The following is a 21,269-nucleotide window of genomic DNA, read 5'->3' as shown; positions in this document are numbered from 1 at the left end:
AATTTATAAAAACAAATTATAATCCAATCCCATTTCATAAATACAATTACTAAAAAAATGCAATTAATATATTCATAATACAATCATAATTACTAAACTTATATATATTAATAAATTCAAAATATATTCGTACTTACCAAAATAAGCTAATTAAAGTAACTTAATTCTTAGATGGGTTAATACACATATTTGCCCTCGTGTTTTCTCGGAAAAACACATTTGCCCCTGTATCAAATAAACCCACTAAAATCTCCTTGTACTTGTCACAACCCTACAGATATACCCCACACTAACGGAATGCTGATTTGGCACTAACGCCGTTCCACGTGGAACGCCACGTCCCTTTTTTTAAAAATTTAAATAATTAAAAATATATCTACATGGCAGTTCATATAAGTTATATGGTGGAAATTAGAAAGACTCTCTCTATATTTCTTTCGATTCACTCTCTGTCTTTCGACTTCCTAGGAGAACTAAAAGAACCCTTCGACTCCTCCTCTCTCTCTATCGCATCGATTCTTCTTCTCTTGGATTGACAAAAAAACAAGTGCGAAACCCTATCTTCTTCTGGTTTATTCGACGCAATGGAGAGTGAATGAACAGTGGATCGATTTCGAGAATACGATTTTTGCGCAGAAAGGTAAGTCTTAAAGTTCCTCTTCCTATCTACGATTTTTGCTGTGAAATTGCTTGTTATTTTACCCGAACTGGTTCATGGGAGGAAGTCTGAGAAGTAGATTTGAGTTTAGATTTCTAAAATTGATCGATACATACGGACGATACCCAGTCCTTTCTCCATCTTCAACATTTCGACAGTAACAAACCCAAACCCTTTCTAAATCCCAAATCTCTCAACAGAGCTGAGCCTTAGAAATCCCTAAACCCTCACTGAACTGAGCTCAATTTAAAATTCCCCAAAACCCAAACAATTCCCTTAAAGGAAGGTTGAATTGAAGTCTGTTGCTTTCGCTTCATCCTGCTTCTCTCACTCGTCTCGTCTCGTTTCTTTATTTGATTTTTTTTTTCTTAATTGTTAATGTTAGATTTAGTTTTATGGTATTGTTAATTGAACTTGATGTTTGGGTTGATTAGCTTGATTTAGTTTTATGTTATTAGTAGTGTTTTATGCCTGATTAGCTTGATTTTAGTTTTCTGATATTGATATTGTTCTTGATAGCTTATGCTTAATTAGCTTGATTTAGCTTTATGTTATTTTTCCTTATTAGCTTGATTTAGTTTTATGATTAATCAGCTTGATTTATCTTTATGTTATTGTTCTTATTAGCTTGAGCTTTATTTAGTTTTATGTTATTGTTCTTGATTAACATGATTAGCTTGCTGTTAATTCATGTTTTATCTGTTATATTAGTGTTAATTCATTAGCTTTAGATGCTTGAAGAGGAATGAGCCCTCTCAAATAGTAACACAATAACAAGTCAGATTAGTATAAATCATTCATTTTGGCTGATTAATTGGGATAAATTGATGGTAAAAGTTTGTGTTAATTTTAGAGCACTTAAACCAGTTGGTAGTAGCAAATTGAATTGGTTTCAAGTAGGAATGCAACATAAACTTGAATCATAATTTTCAATCATCAGTAGTAAAATTTATTTTGATAGATAGTAGAAGCGACTCTTGTAAAAAAAAGGCAGGAGAAGACATAACCAGGCCTACTGATTATGATTATCTGATATTTGGTTGATTTTTAGCTCAGAATACCGTGTGCTCTAAACATCTGATTTCATCTGTTCTTATATAAAAAATTGCTTGTTAATAAGTTATCAGCATTTGAAATGTAGATGTCGCTTTGGAAATGGTAAAAAAGCTGAAAATTGGTGGTGCTGCTGCTGAAGAATTGGAAGAGGAAGCAGTGCAAAAAATTTTCCTAAAGCCTCTAAATGGTCCTGGATTATAAGCATAATATTTCATCCATGTTATTTCTCAATTCTCTATTTGCTTATAACAGCTTTTTCAATTTCAGGCATTAATTTTTTGTGTCATAGAACTTCATAGATTGTTTTGAATGTAACACCATGTTCTTGACTTGCTTAAATGTTAATTAAAAGTTCCTGAGTTGCTTAAATGTTAATTAAATGTTTTTAATTATTTGATTTGATTAAATGTTAATTGAATGTTTTTAATTATTTGATTTGAGTGTTTATATTCTTACCATTGCTGTGAACAAAAAAAATAATTTGGTAAATTTCATATTTGGTATGCTTATGATTGTTGCATATGTAATTGCTATGAAAACTTGCTTATGATCGTAGCTTATGCTTGTTGCTTATCTCTGGTTGGTTATAATTTTGCTTATGATTGTTGGTTATGTCTGGTTGCTGAGCTTGAGCATATTGTGTTGTTTGCAGAGTTTGAAAATGGTGTTGGTGAAGATTTATTTGCATTATGGGGGTAGTTGGTCCAATGATCCACATATAGGTTATATTAACGGGAGCTTTGCAATCAAAGAAAATTTTGATATTGACTTTCTCAATATAATTGATCTTAAGGCTTTATACCATGATGATTTGAAGTTCCATAATGTGAGTGAATTACTATGTCTAGAACCCGGTAGATCGTTGAAGTCTGGTAGGTTGTTTGTATTGGATGGGGATGCTAGCATTAGGAGGCTTTTATCACTCATTACTCGTAAAAAAAATGTCATTCACATATATGCATCTCATACGGTTGATGAGCCTATTCTTGTTACTGATATACTAGCTCTTCCTTCTGTTGAGATGGATGGTGTGAATGACAGTGTTGATGTTGAGGGGGCAATAGGTGTAAGGGAAGAGGGTAATGTAGAAGCAGGAGATGTTGATGTGGAGCAAATGCCTGTAGGAGTAGGGGAGGTAGACGTAGAAGGAAATGTTAATGTGGAGCATGTGGATATAGGAAATGTAAGGAAGGAAGATGCTAATGTAGGGGCTGATGTGGAAGTAACTGTAGAGGCAGATGTAGAAGAAGGAGAAGGATTAGAGAATCTACAGAACCCGGCAGACAAAGCCAAACGCAGAAGATGTCAAGGAGTGGACAAAAAAAAACGTGTAGTAAATGTGGGTTATATGGGCATAACAGGCTTAAATGCATAGGGGTCAGTTAGTATAATTATAGATTTACATTTCATTTATCATCTTGTTTGAGTTGGTATATTGAATGTTCTTCCTTCTTTGTAGGCATCTCCTGATGCAACTACGACCAGTGGACCGAGTGAGAGTACGAGAACTCCAAATGTGGCAACTGCTGTAACCCCTCCCCCCAATGCGGCAACTGACACAGCGAATCTATCGAGTGCGCCAACTGATTCAGCCAATGTCACGTCCGTGTCTAAATTTCTAGAATTTATACCTTGATAGTATTATATATTATAATTATTGGGTGTGTGATTTTTATTTGATGCTATGAGAAAAATTTGGAGTTAATTTGATGGTGTTATGTGTAAATTAAAAGTTTAAGATAATTTCTAAAAGATTATAGAAAGATGGAGGATCAAATGTGAGATTGGCCAAATTTGGATATATATCTATTCTAAATATCTGAAGAGGTGGGCGATTATCTCAATTCCTTTTTCTGTTTTTTTATTTTCTGTCAGTTCATCGTTCTTCAACCGTTTCTACACCGTTTCTTTGATTTACGAATATTCGACCGTCCGAATTACTCGAAATTGGAACCATAGTATCCTTATGTATAGATCTAAGTCCTAACCGAAGAGTGTTTGAGTTTCGACAATGTTTGGAGTGAAACGTCTTAGACAGGATTTAGACGAGAATTGAACGAGTGTATTTTAGCCGAGGTAAGTAACTATCAACTATATTTTGAGTTTTATGTATATAGATATTTATAATCAAAGAATTTTCAGAAATTGATATTTCAGGGTTTATACGGGTATTTTGTAAAATTGGGATTTTCCCCGATTTTGCGTTTTATTGTGAAATTATGGTTCAAATGAAGCTATTGATTATGCTTCTATGTGAATTTCAGATTTTACTTGATTATGTTGATTTAAGGCTTACTTTGGTTGATTTACATATATACATATATGTTTTTGGTTTCAATATATATCTATATTGAACAAAATGAATTTGATGATTTCTTACGAATTGTTTTTGGATTGAGAAATCTATTGCGGTTATTGTTGTTATTATTTTGGATTGAAGTCCAAATATGATTTTTATGATACAAAATGGCTAATTGAAGCCAAATGATTTATTGTTATGAAATAGTTTGGAATTTGATTGTGAAAGGAAATTTGGTACGTTATGATTTTATGATTTTATGATTTTATGATTTTATGATTTTATGATTTTATATCCATCGAGAGTTATCCGGATTGGTGGTTTTATATTTGAAGACCATGTTCAGTAAGGGACATGGCCTGTGTACACAGTCTGAAGACCCATTGGGTATGGCAAAGAAGTGTTGGATAAGACCATATGGGATAGGCAATGTTAAGAGACGTCTCGATTATATATGTGGTTATGGATTGATACTTAAGGGGAGAAACTCGAGGATGGATACAATGTTTTAAGTTCATTTGGATTATGTTTTCGGTTATGATTGATTTTGATATAAGGTTTTACGTTTGATTAAATACGAGTTGGTTTGATAAAACACTTATTTGATTACAATATTTTATAAGGTTTTGAACTCAAGAATTGATACAAGATTATATATTTTTATGGTTTTGGTTTACTACTTTGACTATATATGAACTTAAGTTTTGAGTATATTTTATAAGGTTTTGATTAAATCTCTTTATAAATGTATATATGTAGCTATGTTAAGTAAAGTTGGTTTTGATAGCTGATAGTTTCTTACTGAGATTTTTGTCTCACGTTTTTAAATGTTTTAATGTTTTTAGGTGAGTAAGTATAGGATATAGAGAAGGTTACCGCCCGATTAGGCGAGGTTTGGAAGTTGGATGCTTATTGTTAGAACTTTGGTATTGCAATTGTAATATAATGATATGTGGATAAATTGGAGACTCCTAAGTATTGATTATTATCTTTCTATTTCACGTCCGATGCCGATTGAGGTCATTTAGGGTCGGGTGTGACAGCCAACCCATCTGGTGCAACAAGACACTCAAGTGTGTTGAATGCAGATCAACAGTACGAAGACCTTAGACACTACTTCTATGATGCCATACGACAAGGGCATAATACTTGGAAAGGAAAGGTAAATGAAATCTATTGAATTATATTGTTGTGTTATTTGCAAGTATCTTGGATATTTTATATATGTCCTGGTAAATCGTTTTAGTTTCATAATTGCCACCCCTACATTTGAGTTATATCTTGGAATTTTAGTTTCATTATTTGCAAAGTGATGTGCACTCGTTCCTAGAGCTCAAAGCTTTCTGGATGTACATTTTATGTTGAAGTAGAATTGTATAATGGATGATTATGTGATGTTTTTGGTTAAGCTCCAACCTGTAAAAATGAGTTCTCATAATTTACTGCAAAAGTTCATTTGATGTGAAAAATCTTGAGCATAACAATACTTAGAAAATGTGCTTATATTTTTTATTTTTTGTATTACAAAAATGCTACTATTTTGTGCCTGTGCTGCTAAGATATCTTTGTGATTAGTAGTTGTACCAGATTTTCCACAGGCAATGAAAATAAGCTTTTAGATTTGGTTATAAAGTCTGTATAACTTGAAAGCATCTTGATTAAACAGTATATTTATAACAATAGGCAGACTTCTTTTATCATTAAACTGTTAGCATACACCTCTGCCTTTTCTGCTTTGCCTTCCATGAAATATTTGTGCATATACCATGTGGTACATTTTTTCCTCTTTGAATACAATGAAAAGAGTGGGTGCAACTGTTCCTGTAAATGTGTAGAGTAGACATTATCAAAGAAGTCAAACATCATTGGATGCATTAATTTCTAACCTATATTCCTTTTTCCTTATTGAAATATTTGGGTGGCTAATGATTTTAGTCTAAGCATATATGTTGAATAATTATTAGCTGTATGGATCTTGATTATTATCAGGATAAAAAGAATAAATACATGTTTGTTACCTTCTAATCCTTAATTATTGAATAAATACAAGCAGCCATGACTATGATTTATTGATATGCCAAAATAGTAAGATGTAAAAAGAACTTGATATAGGAATGTTACAAACCTGCAATGTGGAAGGTATCATTGTGAAAGATGCCAACTTTTTACCTTGTGAATGATGGGTTCCAGTTATAATCTTAGGCTCAAACTATATGTCATATCTTCTTATTTTTATGGGTATCACGATAGAAATCATTGATCTGGATAGAAATCATTGATCTGGAGGTCACAAGTTCTACTGTTTTTGTGTTTGCAGGCACACATGAATGCCTCTGTTGCAGAAGACGGTGCAACAGAGGCGGAAGAAATTGGTACACCTGAAGTTGGCCTAGAAAATATATTGGATGAGGCTGATCCTGAGGTGATATTTCCAATACCCTCAGAACACGAACTAAGACAGTCTAGGCGCTGTGTGGCGAGAGAATGTACTGGTTCGAGAAGGATACCATTTAGGGGAGATGATATCACGCCAACAGATCTGCCGTTTAAAGGCCAAGGACTTAAGTGGAAGGGCAAAAAAGCAATTACAGGGAACGCATTACAGGCGGAAAGGGAAAAGAGGATCGGGAAGCAACAGAAGAAGAAGTAAAGTTGTATGGGAAGCAATAGCCTTTTTTTGCTACTTTGTGAATATTTGGTCACACGAAAATGTGACTTTTTTGCTACTTTGTGAATATTTGGTCACACGAAAATGTGACTTTTTTTGCTACTTTGTGAATATTTGGTCACACGAAAATGTGACGTTTTTTGCTACTTTGTGAATATTTGGTCACACGAAAAATGTGACTTTTTTTGCTACTTTGTGAATATTTGGTCACACGAAATCATGACCTATATTAAGTATTATGCAAATGAAATTTTATGTTCAACTTTCGGATTTTGGTCAAGCTTTTGAAGTTATTTCCTGAGTAACTTTTATCTATTTTTGGCAACAAAAAGCTTTGGCAACAAAAAGCATAGCAAAGCACAATCAATATACTTCTACTGAAATTGGCAATAAAATCTCATTTAATCCCATTCTTCCATAACATAACAATCGTACAAACTATATCCATTAAGTCCCAATCGTGCAAACTATATGAAATTTGGTTGAAAGCAATATTTACTCATATATCAAATTTTGTAATTTATATGTCTCAAAGACACTAGTTCATTACATAAGTACGAGGGATTACAAAATGCCAAAATACGTAACCAAGCTTCTATGAAACTACAATCCCATACAAAATAACTTAGTCCTAATTTAAATTCTCATACTAACCCCATGGGATTACAAAATACCAAAATACGTAACCAAGCTTCCACAAAACTACAATCCCATACAAAATAACATAGTCCTACGTTAAAATCCCATACTAATCCCATGGGAATATAATCTAAGTGTTACTCCTAGTGACTTTATTTGAATAGCATGTACACGAGCAAATGCAAAGTGATGATCACCAATATAATTAACATGTTCTTCCTTCTATTCGCACCCTTTAACCCCGTAGCCAATTCATGATTCCTGTCCAGTTGAGTTTGGATCAGATTCTGCCAGTACAATGAATCGTCTTTGGACGAGTATTCTCCATCTGTCCTGAGCATGTGGTTTTCCTCCTTCAAGTGCTTGATCTGTTCACGGAGCTCATCAATCACGATTTTTGCTCTAAGCGATAGCTTCTCGTCGTGCCAGTCAAAGTAACCACACCCTTTGTCCTGTACAATTAACCCCATTATTACAGTTGAGTTTGAACCAATCAGCAATAACTAAGCATCTCAATAATACAATAACCCGGCAATTTCAAGCATCTCAAACATCTCAAGCATCTCAAGCAATACAACATAGAACTTGATCCACATTTTTAACAGTTTCAACCCAATAATCCCACAATTTCAACAATAACCCCACAATTTCAATTACAGCGAACCTATCCCACAATTTCAATTTCAATTGATTCCAATAATCCCACAATTTCAACCAAGAACCCCATAATTTCAATTTCAACCAACAATCCCACAATTTCAATTTCAATTTCAAACAAAAATCCCACAATTTCAATCTATAATCCCATAATATACTCAACCAATCATCTATTTCACAAAACCCTAATAATCTGTTTCTTAAATCCCTAAATTGATAACTTTTACATACATACCTTATATTTTGGGCAAGCATAAAATCTCCTTCCTGGGTTCTCTTTGCTCCAACTCGTCCATCTAGGTGCCTTCAATTCACAGTAGCAGAATCTTGGGGGACCATCATACATATTTTCCTTCCTTCTATGGTGCATCGAATTCAACGAACCGATCGAACTTTCACTCGTCATCTTCAGGTATAGAGAACGCGTTTGTAAGAAATTATGCCCTAACCCTTTCTCTTTCAACCAACCTACTGAACTGAACTTTCAAGATTTTTTCCCGCAAGAACCCGAGGAAGAACCCCAAATCGCGATTTCGTTTTGAGAAGGAGAAATGACTTCTCTTTTATATTTTTGACTTGCCACGTAGGATTCATTTTAATTTGTTGAAAGTTGACGTGGCATGACGTGGCGTTCCACGTGGAACGGCGTTTGTGCCAAATCATCATTCCGTTAGTGTGGGGTATATCTGTAGGGTTGTGACAAGTACAAGGAGATTTTAGTGGGTTTATTTGATACAGGGGCAAATGTGTTTTTCCGAGAAAACACGAGGGCAAATATGTGTATTAACCCTTCTTAGATCATATACGAAAAATATTGTGCAAAAAGACACCATGTATCAAGTACGAGAATAAGTTGATATAATTTGATGTCCTTAGAAATCTAAAAAATATTTAATCCAAAAATGTGCCACGCTTCAACTACCAAAATACGTTGATATTGATGGCACCCTTCATAAAAAAAAAAAAAAAAAAAAAGGCGGCCCGGTCGCATTACGCGTCCCCGCTGAGCGAGGGTTCGGGGAGGGGTCCCACCACAAGGGTGTATTGGGGGCAAGCCTTCCCTTGCCAATTTAATTGGCAAGAGGCCGCTCCTAAGACTCGAACCCGTGACCTCTGGTCACACGACAACAACGTTTTACCGTTGCGCCAAGGCTCGCCCTCATGATGGCACCCTTCATAACTAGAGAAAATTCACCTGGTATAAAATATATAACAAACTTAACATTATTCTATCCATCTTGATAGTTATTTACTGTTAAAACAAAGTTACTATCATATGAATAAATAACATACCTGACCCTACTTAAACGGTGCTTGACGATGTGATTCAGTGGCAGACATGATGTCTATACGCAACCGATCCATCTCAGCTCTCATCTCTGCAAGTACTCCTAACACTTTTTCAAACAATTTAGATTTTGATTCGGTTTGGTTTAAAACCGAACATAACCGAACCGAATTACACTTTGTTTTTTTGGGAATTTTATTTTTTAAATTTAACTAAACCAAAAAATAGAACAGATCAAATCAGACACACTGTTTGTCACTCTCTCTTTAAACTGAAAGATATAAGTCTATGTTGTTTAATTTCTAGCACACAACACAATCTTCCACTTTGAATACAAATTAAAATTTCCAGAAAATTACGAAACCTATCTACCATTGGAATTGACTGCCATAAACAAAATGGAGGTAGAAATCAAATGACCTTCCATATTGGGAATAAACTAATGATATGGGGGTGATGATGATATATATTTAAAAAGAATAGAAAATAAGAGAAAAAATATAGAAAAACAGAGAAAAATACATATTTTAAATCCTTTATTGTTGGTTTGGGATATGAAGAAGAATGAAGTTTATTCTTATCAGTATAAGGAAAAGATCAAAGTTTGTTAATCAAGGATTAAATACCCAAAATAATTATAGATCCGATCGAAATACTTAAGGATTAATTAGGAAAAAAACAATTAAAAATATAGTTTTTACATAACACAATATAATATTACACTTGTTATTGTATATATGTGTTTTCTTTTTAATGTTTGTAAGTGTTAAAAATGTAACAAATGAAAAAAGTGTTTACAAAATTTATTATCGTTCGATCCTAACATGAATCGTACCGACTAAACTGAAATATTCGGTTAAGTTCATACTTGGGAGTTGGCCTTTCACCTCCGTCTCCTTTATCGGAAAGGGAAAACAATGTTATACCAGCGAGCCAGGAACAAAGTCAGAGATAAGGTGAACAGATCTCAGAGTAGACTACAAAAGTGGATATAATATGTCTAGGCAGAAGGAAGTGAAAAGGGGTAGACTAAGAATTGTTTAAAGTAAGGAACGTGGGCTAGGAATTCGTTTCAATATGCCGCTAGAGCACAAAGCCAATGGAATACTAATTGAGACAGAGCTCAGCTAGCACCATATTAATTTCCATGAATAAATTTTGAGAATTTAAAAACAATATAATATTGACAACCCAAATTTTACAAAGGAACAACAAAATATCCCATAGGCAAAAATAATTGGCAAGGTTAAATATTGACAGCCTAAGTTTTGCCAAACATTTGTACTTTCTAGATTTATGATTTTGTTTGAGAAAATGCAGCAGATAGATCTATGCCCAGATGAAGTAGCACATGTTACCATATTATGTGCTTATAGTCATTCCAGTCTCAACAAGACCGGATGAAGCTATTTCAATCTTATGAGAACACCACACAATATATTGCCCAATTTGGTTCACAATTCATGCATTAAAAACTAAATGCCTCATAATAGCTATAGGTTTTGTTTCATATCAATTTGAGAATTGGTATATTATACTCCTATATAATAGCAAGAACAAGAATAAGAACAAAAAGGGTAAAAGATTACATTTCTTTTGCCTTCCCCCCATCCAACAGGACAACTGAATAACACTCTCTTCAACATTTCAGAGCTTCCAGACCTACACAAAACACAGATTTATGAACAATTGGCCTTAAGAAAAATGCAAATATACACAGCAAACAGATGTAAGCAAGGAATTAGAAGAATTTAAATCATAACCCAACTTTCCCCCTCCTCGATGTTTTCTTCTTCCTTTCCATCAATTAATCAGAGAAAAAGAAAGGATGAAGAAAGTAAAAGTGAATTCTTTTAGAGATTGGAATGAGTACTGAACATTAACCCTAAATCCAAAAGACCCATTGAAAATTAAATCTAAGAAATACAATAGCACGTAAACTTACCTCAACTGAAGAAAAATCCAGAAAAGAAGAAACCGTAGACCCAATCACGAACACAACTGCAAAACCTAAATCAATCACCTTCAACAGTACATAGTGGCTTTTGGAGAAACAAACTGCAAATAAGTCTGGTTATTGTGAAGATAAAGTTTTTCCGTGTTAGATGGAGTGGTTTAGGGTTTGCAGAATAAGAGAAAAGGATGAGAAGGAAAATCGCAGGGAGAGGGAGTCATCGTGTTTGCCTTTGGTATGAGTGAGGTAGACCTAAAAAATCTTATAATAGTTCTATTTATATTTTTTATTATTTAATATTAATTTATATAATTTTATTTTATTTTATTTTTCTAAAATAACATTTTCAACGTAATAAAAAAATACGTCAAAAAAAATGTCAATCCGATTTTGACGGAATCAATTCTGTCAAATAAAACGCCAAGGATGACAGCGAGAAATCTCCCGCCCAACATTTTGATGGATAAGTAGGTTCCGTCAACCAGTTTCGTCAATCCAGTTGACGGTTACAACATTGACAAAATTTCCGTCAAATGTTTTCTAACGGAAATGATTCCTTCAGAGATTTCCGTCAGTAAATGGGTATTTTCTAGTAATGATCACAAGATTTACAAAAAAGCCGTAATCTAAACCTCCTTACTATTGTGTTGTTTATGTGGCTCTTCACTCTCTTTGTATTTTAGGGCTCTGTCCCTTGCTGCCCAAGACTGGAATTTGCTTTTCCTTTTTTAGAAAAGGGGCCTTTTGTTGGACTTTGGGCTGAATCAAACATTTGCTTGATGGGCCTGGCCTACTTGAATTCGAACTGGATGTTGGACTGTTTCCGTCATTTACTTAATGGGTTTGGCCCAACTTAAATTCAGACTAGATGTTGGACTATTTATATCATTTTCTTAATGGTCCTGCCCAACTTGAATTCAAACTAGATTTAGTGGACTCGGACTAGACTTTAGACCATTTCTGACTCGGTCTGGATGTTGGACTGTTTTTGGACTATTTTTGGACCTGAACTGAATTTTGGAATTTTTTGGAATTTTTTGGAATGAAATGAATTGGTCACGTAATAAAAATATTCCTGAATCAAATATGGACCTTCACCCGAATTTTCGATAATATCAAAGTAGCTTTCGAATTTAAAGCGAGGACCTTCGGGTACCTCCAATATTAATAAGCGGACCTTTGGATTCGCCACATTTTATTTCCATGTAAAAATAGAGAAATAAGATACTTAGAAATTTGTAAATTTTTTATCTATATTAATGAAAGTTTATTTTTTAACATTGAATATATTATGCATTCATTTATATTTCTTTTTATTTATTCAGTTGTTACGAATTATCATTTAAATGCATTATATTTCAAACATAAACTGTTTTATAAAACTTCAATCAAAGTTAACGTTAGGCGTTACTACCCTTCCTATTTCCCCTAGTTTCATCTCTGATCTTCTCTTAGAAGATAGGATTGGGGTTAGCTTCCCTAGGCTAATTCCTGGGTAGTTTGTTGTTGTTCGTTTTTCTTTTCCATTTCTACCAAAAAAAACTTTAACTTTTAGTATTATAATTCACTTTAAAACATACGAATTTCTTTTTAACGTAATTCAAAGCATATAATAAACACAAGTTATTATTTGGGGGGATGAGGAAGGCGTTTAAGCCCAGAAAGCAGAAAAAAGGCAAAAAAAAAGAGAAGAGTATTTATTCTAATGTACAACCATTCGAACCGAAACCCAGCCTTGCCGATCTTCAAAGAGAATGTTCTAGAGGCTTGCAAGAGGCGCACCACACTCGTGATGTCCCAGGGAATATGAGCCTGCGAAATTTGCCATCCAGTCAGTGGCTTGATTGCCTTCTCGGTACACATGGGTAAATTGTACCTCCTAATCTCTATCCTTTAGTCGTTTGCACTCACGTATAAGCCAAACAAACGGATGATGAATTGTTATCTCACTCTGCATAAATGATATGACTGATTTTAAGTCCATCTCCACAATGATTCGTCGAAATCCCTTACCCCATGCTAATCGTAATCCAAAATACAGACTCCATAACTCTGTTAGTAAAGTCGAACAGATCCCTAAATTTACTAGGTATCCACCTTGCCAATCACCCATACAGTCCCGAATTAGTCCACCCACCGAGGCTGCCCTGGGGTTACCCTTACTCGCACCATCTGTATTAATTTTTTATCCAATCTGTTATATGCGGATTCCATCTAATCAGCCTCTCATGTTTCTGTCTTGGATTCCCCTGATTTAGTTTTCTACCTGCAGGTATGTTTTCATGTGCTTGGTACAAAATGAACTCTGCCAATAACTCAAACATCCCTCTTTCTTCAAACAGGTGGCTGTTTCGCGTCCTCCAAATCCACCATATTCCAATTGAAAAGATAATAGACCATTCCATTCCATCCAACCTTATACGACAAGAAATATTTTCATCAATCTAATCTGTGTGATTCGGTGAGAAGAAATGCATCCTCGCAGTTGTAAGCGATATGAGTTGTTTCCATATCCGTTATGCACCAGTATAGTCCCGTATCACGTGCAGTACGCCTTCCTCCTCATCACACTAGGCACAACCACCCTCCTCCGTCATATGTCATCACAGATGAACCTGATTACATATGATACTATTTTTTCTTACCAACCATATAAATAACCGAATCCGTTCTGGCACTTCCAGTGTCCACACTTCTTTCCAATTGCCTGAGTCGGCTTTCGCACTCAGTCCCGTTCGGAACAGGTCATATCCCGTCTTGACTGAATAATTCCATATCCTCGTTCTTGCTAATACTAATAATCATTCCTTTCATTTTCCTGAAAAATAACTACTGAGGCCAATTCATTTAGTGCATCACGTGGTAAAAGCTGTTCCAGAATTTCCCAGTTCCAACTATTTCTAGTTTGCCAGTAGTCTCGCACCATCCGATTCAAGTCTGAATCTGGAATTGGACCCAATGCTCTTGATTGCAGAGTCAAGCTCCCACTCCAGCAATCCGTCCAGAATGTCATCTATCGACCATTCTCTACTAACCTGCTCGTGCCGCTTTTCAAGATCGCCGCTCCCGCCACAATGCCCCTTCCAAGTCAGTGATTGACACCCTTTTGTGCGAAAAATATCGAATCCAGTACATTTTCTATAATACTTTGATCTAATTACCTTCACCCAAAGGGCCTTATCCTTGTTCAAAACTTTCCAACTTAATTTCCTAGCATAACAATGTTGAAACCGTGAGTTTGCCGAATCCCAATCCCTCATTGATTTTTTTTTCTGACAAACAGTTTCCCATTTTACCAGATGTGATTTCCGATTCAACCTTGAGGACCCCTATAAGAAGTCCCTATTACATATATCCAGCCTTTTGCAAGTGCTCATTGGAAGTAGAGCTGTCTACATCACATAGGACGACAACGTTGATGTAACTATTTTAACAAGAGCAAGTCTTCCTGTGAAGGATAAGAATTTTGCTTTCCGCCGAGTGAGTCGTGCATTAACTCTCTCCACCACATACTTGAAAGTGTTATTGTTTACACGGGAGTGAAGGAGAGGCATTCCTAAGTATCTCCCAAGGTTATCAATTCTTTCAAACCCCAAAATGTCACAGATTCCCCTACTGACAACATCAGAAACATTTAATGAAAAGAAGACTCTAAATTTCCCAAGATTAACTTTTTGTCCTGAACAGTTACAGAATTGGGTCATAATATTGTTGATAGCCACCGTTTGACTTAGCTCTGCCTTTGCCATCAACATAATATCATCTCCAAAGAAAACATGTGTAAGTGATGGACCTGAATGTAAGAGTTTGATAGGCTTCCACACATCACATTGCACTGCATCATTAATCATATGGCTGAGGCGCTCCAAGCATAAGATGAACAAATACGGGGATATAGGATCTCCTTGTCCGAATCCTCTAGTAGGGCTGAAACTCTGTAATTTTTCACCATTCCAAAGTACCTGCATCTCTGAAGTAGCCACGCATTGTAAAATTAAATTAACCTAGTGTATGTTCAACCCAAGTAGGGTCAGAGTCTCCCGTAGAAAATGCCAGCTTATTCTATCATATGCCTTCTCTAAGTCCAATTTAAGAATCATGTCTCCCTGCCTGTCTGTCTTTTAATTCATGGAATGAATTGCTTCTTGAACTAAAATGACATTATCAAAGATGTACCGTCCTGGGATAAAACTGCTTTATGTTGTGCCAATCAAGTCCCCTAGGATTGGTTTAAGCCCATTTACAATGCACTTGGTGACAATTTTATATAGTACATTGTAGAGGCTTATTGGTCGGAATTGTGAAATATATTCAGGGCACTCAATTTTGGGATTACTGCTATTAGTGTCTCAGACAAAGTAGGTGGAATAATTCATGAATTAAGGACATTCAACACAAAATCACTTACTTGTGCTCCAATATGCTCCCATAGATGGTGGTAGAAAATCGCTTGGAAACCATCTGGCCCTGGGGCCTTAAAAGGGTCCATTTCAAACAATGCTTGACGAACCTCTTCCACTTCAAAGCCTTTTGCTAGTTCTGCTTTCATTTCATCATCAATAGGCGAGAAGTTGTCCATCGTATAATTTCCTTTTCCTCTGTGTAGAGTTTCTTGAAATATTCCACCACCATCTCACACACGCTTTCCTTATCCCAGACCCATGAGCCATTAGCATCCCTCAAGCCACCAATTTTATTTCTTCAGCGTCTAACCAGTGTAGACAGATGAAAGAAAGCTGTATTTCTATCCCCGTACTTCAGCCACTGAACCATGGATTTCTAAAACCAAACCATTTCCTCCTGTTCTAGTATTAGATTAAGTTCATTTACTAACCTTTGTTCCAACCGTAGTAGTCCAGAGTGAACAGAACACGCCAGTGCATCTTGCACTCCCTCGAGCCATTCATAAACTCTTCTCTTCCTAACTTTCAAACTGCTATAGACATCCTGATCCCAGTTCTTCAATGTTGTCATAATTTCCTTTAAGCTGTCATCGACCTTGGCCGTATGGTCCTAGGCCGAATTGAGAAAAGCATTGAATTCACCATGTTCGAGCCAGGTAGCATAGAAGCGAAATGGACAGGAATTTGGTGCTGGTACAGCCCCTAGTGGAATTAAGCAACGCAGGTCTATGGCCGGAACGGTTTCTCGGTAGATGCCTGACTGAAGTTCAGGGAAAGTCGTTCTTTATGTTGCATTATATAAGGCTCGGTCCAATCGAGACGCTACTCTGGTACGGGTCGAGGAGCCATGGTGCCATGTAAAGGTCGGTCCTTGATAGCCAAGGTCGATAAGTTCCATCTTGCTAATCCAATCCGCAAAAAAATTACATCTATCCAAGGTTCGTATCAATCCCTCTTGCTTTTCATCAGCTGATTTTATACAGTTAAAGTCTCCGATTAGGAGCCATGGTTGTGTGATGTGTCTTTTTAGGTCAAGAAGTTCAGCCATACATTTTCCTTTTCAATGCCATTTGCGGCCTGACATATATGAAAGTTATGTCAAAACTTTTCTTTCCATCATAACTATCAGCAGAAGTGACATATGAGTGGAGAAACTATTTATTTTTCAGACGTATATCCACTTTAACACGAACCTCATTCCAAAAAACCTAAATGCCTCCACTGAACCCTTCTGTTTCTATAATTCCACGTTTGAAAACCTCCATTTTCTGCTTAATTCAACCGCTCTTGTGCCTAGAAGCCTGGTTTCTAGAAGCATAAAAATATCAGGATCATGTATAGAAATAATGTTTTTCATCGCTCGAAAGAAAAGAGTCCCCCTTGTTCCAAAACAGTTCCAAAAATTTCTTTCATTGATAAAGATGAAGATTGCAGAATTAATTGCCCAAACTAGGCAGTTATCGAGTCTGTTGGGTCTCTATAGTCCCAATCTGAACTCCTTCCATTGCTACACGGTTTGTTACAACCTCTAATGCCCTCCTAGTATCATCAGTTTCACTCCTTTTATCCTTTGGCAGTATATGTCCTTCAGTACCCTTCGGCAAATCAGGTGGCCTTATGTTTCTTGTATTATCTAGATGACTCCTTTTGCCCCTAGTCTTGCTTGCTTCCGTTTCCTCTATGTCTTTCTCCGGGTCCCTTGCATCAGATTGTAACACACCAAAGGGATTGGCAGTTACCACTCTTTTGTTTTGCTCCACCAATTGGTGTTTTGGGGTAGCTCTAGCACTTTGCCCTGCTCCTTTTGTAGCCGAGAATACTCCATTCAACGGACCACTTGAATTTCCTGATATTACTTGGATATCAGTACCAAAGATTGCTATATTTCTGGATGCTTTCTGCTTCCCACTAGAAGAATATGGTATTTGAGTTGGTTCCATATCATCTACTACCGGCTTCTTACCTATCGAAAGATAAACCTCAAGGGGTTCTTGTTTACTAAATATTAAGTTTACTCTCTACTATGGGTCCTCTTGGTTTGAAGTTAACCAAGAACTATAATATGTATGCTTTTAAATAAAGGTCTAGAGATTTTGTTGTCATAGTTCTTTTTTTTCCCCTTATAACCAGAATGAGCAAAATCATGATTGTGAGGCACATCAGTAATGATATAATTAGATTATATAGAATTGGATAGAACTACGTGGCTTTGATTCCCAATTGGAGTTTATGGGGATACGTAGGAAGCTTGATAAATATTATCAAGTCCAAGCCAAATAGGTAAATCAATTTTAAATAGTTAGAATAAGTGTTTCATTATAAGTTCAAATATTATTAAGATATTGTATTTTACTTTTATAATTTCTGGCCTTATTCTTTTGTAAGGCACTTCTTTAGATATGTAGGCGTCTATTGTTTTGTTAAATCTGATTTTTATGGTAAAAGAGTGTGTTAGATTTGGGTTAATTTGTTCGGTAAAAGATTCGTGTTAGACTTGAGTTAATTCGTGGTAAAAAAATATATTTTGGAGTTTAATTTAACAGGCGTTTTCCATCTTGTTTTCCGTTATGACCCGATACCGTTTAGGGACGGGTTTGACAATGCGGATATAGCAAATTATCTCGCAGCTAACATTGTTCCAGAAGGGTTAAGTTTCCAATAAAAGAAGAAATTCTTTTTCGATGTTAAGCAATATTTTTGGGAAGATCCTTTCTTGTTCAAAACTTGTGGTGATGGTATGATTAGGAGATGCGTTAGCGAAAATGAATACGGGTCTATAATGTCAGAATGCCATTCAAGCTCTTACGGAGGGAATAACGGCGTTAGCAAAACAGTTGCTAGGATATTAGAATGAGGATTCTTTTGGCCTACATTGTTTAAGGACGTTCGTTCATTTATTATTCGTTGTGACAAATGTCAAAGAACCAGGAATTTGGGAAGGAAAGATGAGATGCCTCTCACGAACATGTTAGAAGTTGAAGTCTTCGACGTGTGGGGGATCGATTTCATGGGACCTTTTCCCCCTTTTTTTGGTAAAACTTATATTTTAGTAGCCGTAGATTATGTTTCAAAGTGGGTTGAAGCAATTGCAACCCCGACGAATGATGCCAAGATTATCGTTAAATTTCTTGAAGATATATTTTGTAGATTTGGATGTCCTAGAGTCATGATAAGTGATGGAGGTACCCATTTCATAAACCGAAGTTTTGAATCGCTTATGAGAAAATATGGAGTACACCACCACGTATCAACGCCATACCATCCTCAATCGAATGGTCAAGCGGAAATATCAAATAGGGAACTCAAATGAATTTTAGAGAAAACAGTTTCGTCTTCAAGAAGAGACTGGTCTTGTAAACTCAACAATGCATTATGGGCATACCATACTGCATTTAAAACACCAATAGGAATGACACCATACCGATTAGTGTATGGGAAAGCATGTCATTTGCCAGTAGAATTAGAGCATAAAGCTTATTCGGCTATTAAAGCACTTAACTATGATTTACAACAAGCAGGTAAGAAACGTTTGTTCGACTTGAATGAGTTGAATGAATTACGTAATTTATCTTACGAAAATGCAAAAATATATAAAGAAAAAGTGAAGAAATGGCACGATGCCAAAATTAAAGTCAAAAGCTTTAGCGTTGGAGATAAGGTGCTGTTATTTAATTCACGACTCCGATTATTTCCAGGTAAACTTAAGTCTAGATGGACAGGACCATATTTAGTCATCAAAACATTCGACTATGGATCTTTAGAACTTGAAGGACCTAACGGAGTTCGCTTTAAAGTTAACGGTAATAGATGCAAAATCTATCATGCAAATGCTCCAATTAAGGGAATTGAGTTCATAACAGAATTTCATGAAGATTAATTCGTTAATTTTCGTGTACTTCTTTTATTTTTTTTGTTTTGTTTGAATTTTTATTAGTTTTGATTTTATTTTTAATTTTATTTTATTTTATTTTATTTTTACACATGTCATTTTTTATGAGTTTTAGTTATTAGATGAGTTTATATCAATTTTTAGATGCATAAAAACATATTTAAGTCATGTTTTTAATCAGATTTTAGGAAAATAGTTCGAATTAGAAGAAATTAGCAATTCTCGGTCGAGAATCCAGGATTCTCAGTTGAGAATTCACACTTTCAGAATTGTCCCAAAAGATAAGAAATTTTCCGATCTTACCGAGAATTTATATTCTCGGCCGAGAATCAGAATAGAGGGGTTTCGATGCCTGATTTCCAAGAGGAAATCAGCGTGTCGCGATCGAGAATCAGGATTCTCGGTCGCGACACAGGTGTTTTCTGCACCATCAGACCTGTTTCTTCTTCTTCCTACAGACATAACTGTTCAAACTCGAAAAATTGAGTTTCTTCAACTACAAGTGGTCTGATTTTATGTTTTTTCGCATTAAAAAGACACTATTTCATCCTATGATCCCTATAAATAAATCAAGAGGTTCAGAGTTCTGTTACTTACCTTTCTATTGATCTGTGTCGTCTAGTGTAGTGTTTTCTACGACAAAATATATATGATAAGTGTGTTACGACTATGGATGTGATCTTTCTAAATGCTCTATCTTTACTAGACGTCACTACTTAGGGGCAAGTGTACCCCGTCGTATCAAGTAATAATCCGGTTAAGACCGGGTATCGAATCCACGGGATTTATAACTGCAAGTATTAAACGACTCGGTTTTATACGTTATTTAAGCGGTGAATACTTTGAGGTTGATATGGGGACCAACTACAAACTACTCCTAACTACGGGTGAGGCGAATTTATATAACGAAACTCTATGAAGTGATGCGGATGTGATAAGTTATAAATATGACAAATAACGACTTCTAATGTTTATACGGTTGATGGTTTGTTCGTGCAATGACGACTACGTGTAGTGTGACCGACCCGTGAAGTGCTTAGACTACGTGGTTCCTAGTCAAGGCGTGTCTAATGCTCGGGATTAGAAATTAGGGCCCGTAAGTTCCGTGGCTTGTCAATTCCTACGGTTTCTGGTTTGTCACTTCCGGTAAGGCAACACCTATATGAATCCCTAAAGATAGCCCGAATGACGTCGGAAATCGCGTTCTCCTACACAATAATCAATTATGTATATCAAAACAAGTAACAAACATCAACACATATATAGAAAAGAAGATTATGAATCATAAATTATAAATATGGAGAATGTAAATATGAATTACAACCAAGCCTAGTACATAGGATGAGTGCAAGCTAATTAGCAAGTGTAAGGGAAGAATCCACCCTCGGAACTAGCTAACTGGACTCAAAGCCGTCTCTTAGGACTTGGATGGTGGAGCTTTCGAGCTTGGTGCACGGAGATGGAGCGGAACTTTGATGGAATGCCGGAATCAACGAACAAGCTCTCAGGGTGGAAGAGTTTGGCTATATAAAGCCTAAAAACAAAATCTAAAACTACAAATGATAAGAATTTAATCTCAAGAAGGTGTATATTACAAGGTGTCTAAGATATATAGTATGTCAAATGAGTGCTAGTCACTCTTATTTATACACATCAAGCTAGGGGTAAAATTGTAATTCCATAAGGTGCAAGCATGGAGGAACATGATTTTGTGCAGAAATCCCATAATACGCCTTGCGTAGGGTGTGGAACGCCCCG

General features: G+C 35.7%; 1 protein-coding gene and 1 long non-coding RNA gene across 9 annotated transcripts; one reads left to right on the top strand and one right to left on the bottom strand.

Moving 5' to 3' along the window:
- The first annotated feature begins 445 nt into the window (after positions 1–445).
- Positions 446–6,670, top strand: LOC136200808 (uncharacterized). 7 transcript variants are annotated; one of them, XR_010673521.1, is made up of 4 exons: positions 446–640; positions 1,800–1,901; positions 3,174–5,175; positions 6,331–6,670. XR_010673521.1 is itself a non-coding variant. In XM_065991278.1 (4 exons), the coding sequence occupies exons 2-3, from the start codon at positions 1,899–1,901 to the stop codon at positions 3,087–3,089; spliced, it is 726 nt and encodes a 241-aa protein (XP_065847350.1). In that variant the 5' UTR covers positions 446–640; positions 1,800–1,898; the 3' UTR covers positions 3,090–3,091; positions 3,174–3,496. The 7 variants fall into 7 exon arrangements, 2 of the variants coding, with proteins under 2 accessions (XP_065847350.1, XP_065847351.1); XR_010673523.1 differs by having other exon boundaries at positions 1,800–1,933; XR_010673524.1 differs by having other exon boundaries at positions 1,786–1,901.
- Positions 6,671–7,183: 513 nt separating this feature from the next.
- Positions 7,184–11,480, bottom strand: LOC136235694 (uncharacterized). Of its 2 annotated transcripts, none has more exons than XR_010691891.1 (4): positions 11,211–11,480; positions 9,271–10,927; positions 8,213–8,663; positions 7,184–7,772 (listed from the first exon to the last, which is right to left on the bottom strand). It is a non-coding gene; the product is annotated as an uncharacterized lncRNA (long non-coding RNA). The 2 variants fall into 2 exon arrangements; XR_010691892.1 differs by having other exon boundaries at positions 8,213–8,383.
- Between the last annotated feature and the right edge of the window lie 9,789 nt (positions 11,481–21,269).

The sequence above is a fragment of the Euphorbia lathyris genome, chromosome 7, assembly GCF_963576675.1.
Source record: "Euphorbia lathyris chromosome 7, ddEupLath1.1, whole genome shotgun sequence".
In the NCBI taxonomy this organism is placed as follows: Eukaryota; Viridiplantae; Streptophyta; class Magnoliopsida; order Malpighiales; family Euphorbiaceae; genus Euphorbia; species Euphorbia lathyris.
Note: the sequence above shows the minus strand (reverse complement) of the source record. Positions and strands in the feature narration are given on the sequence as shown.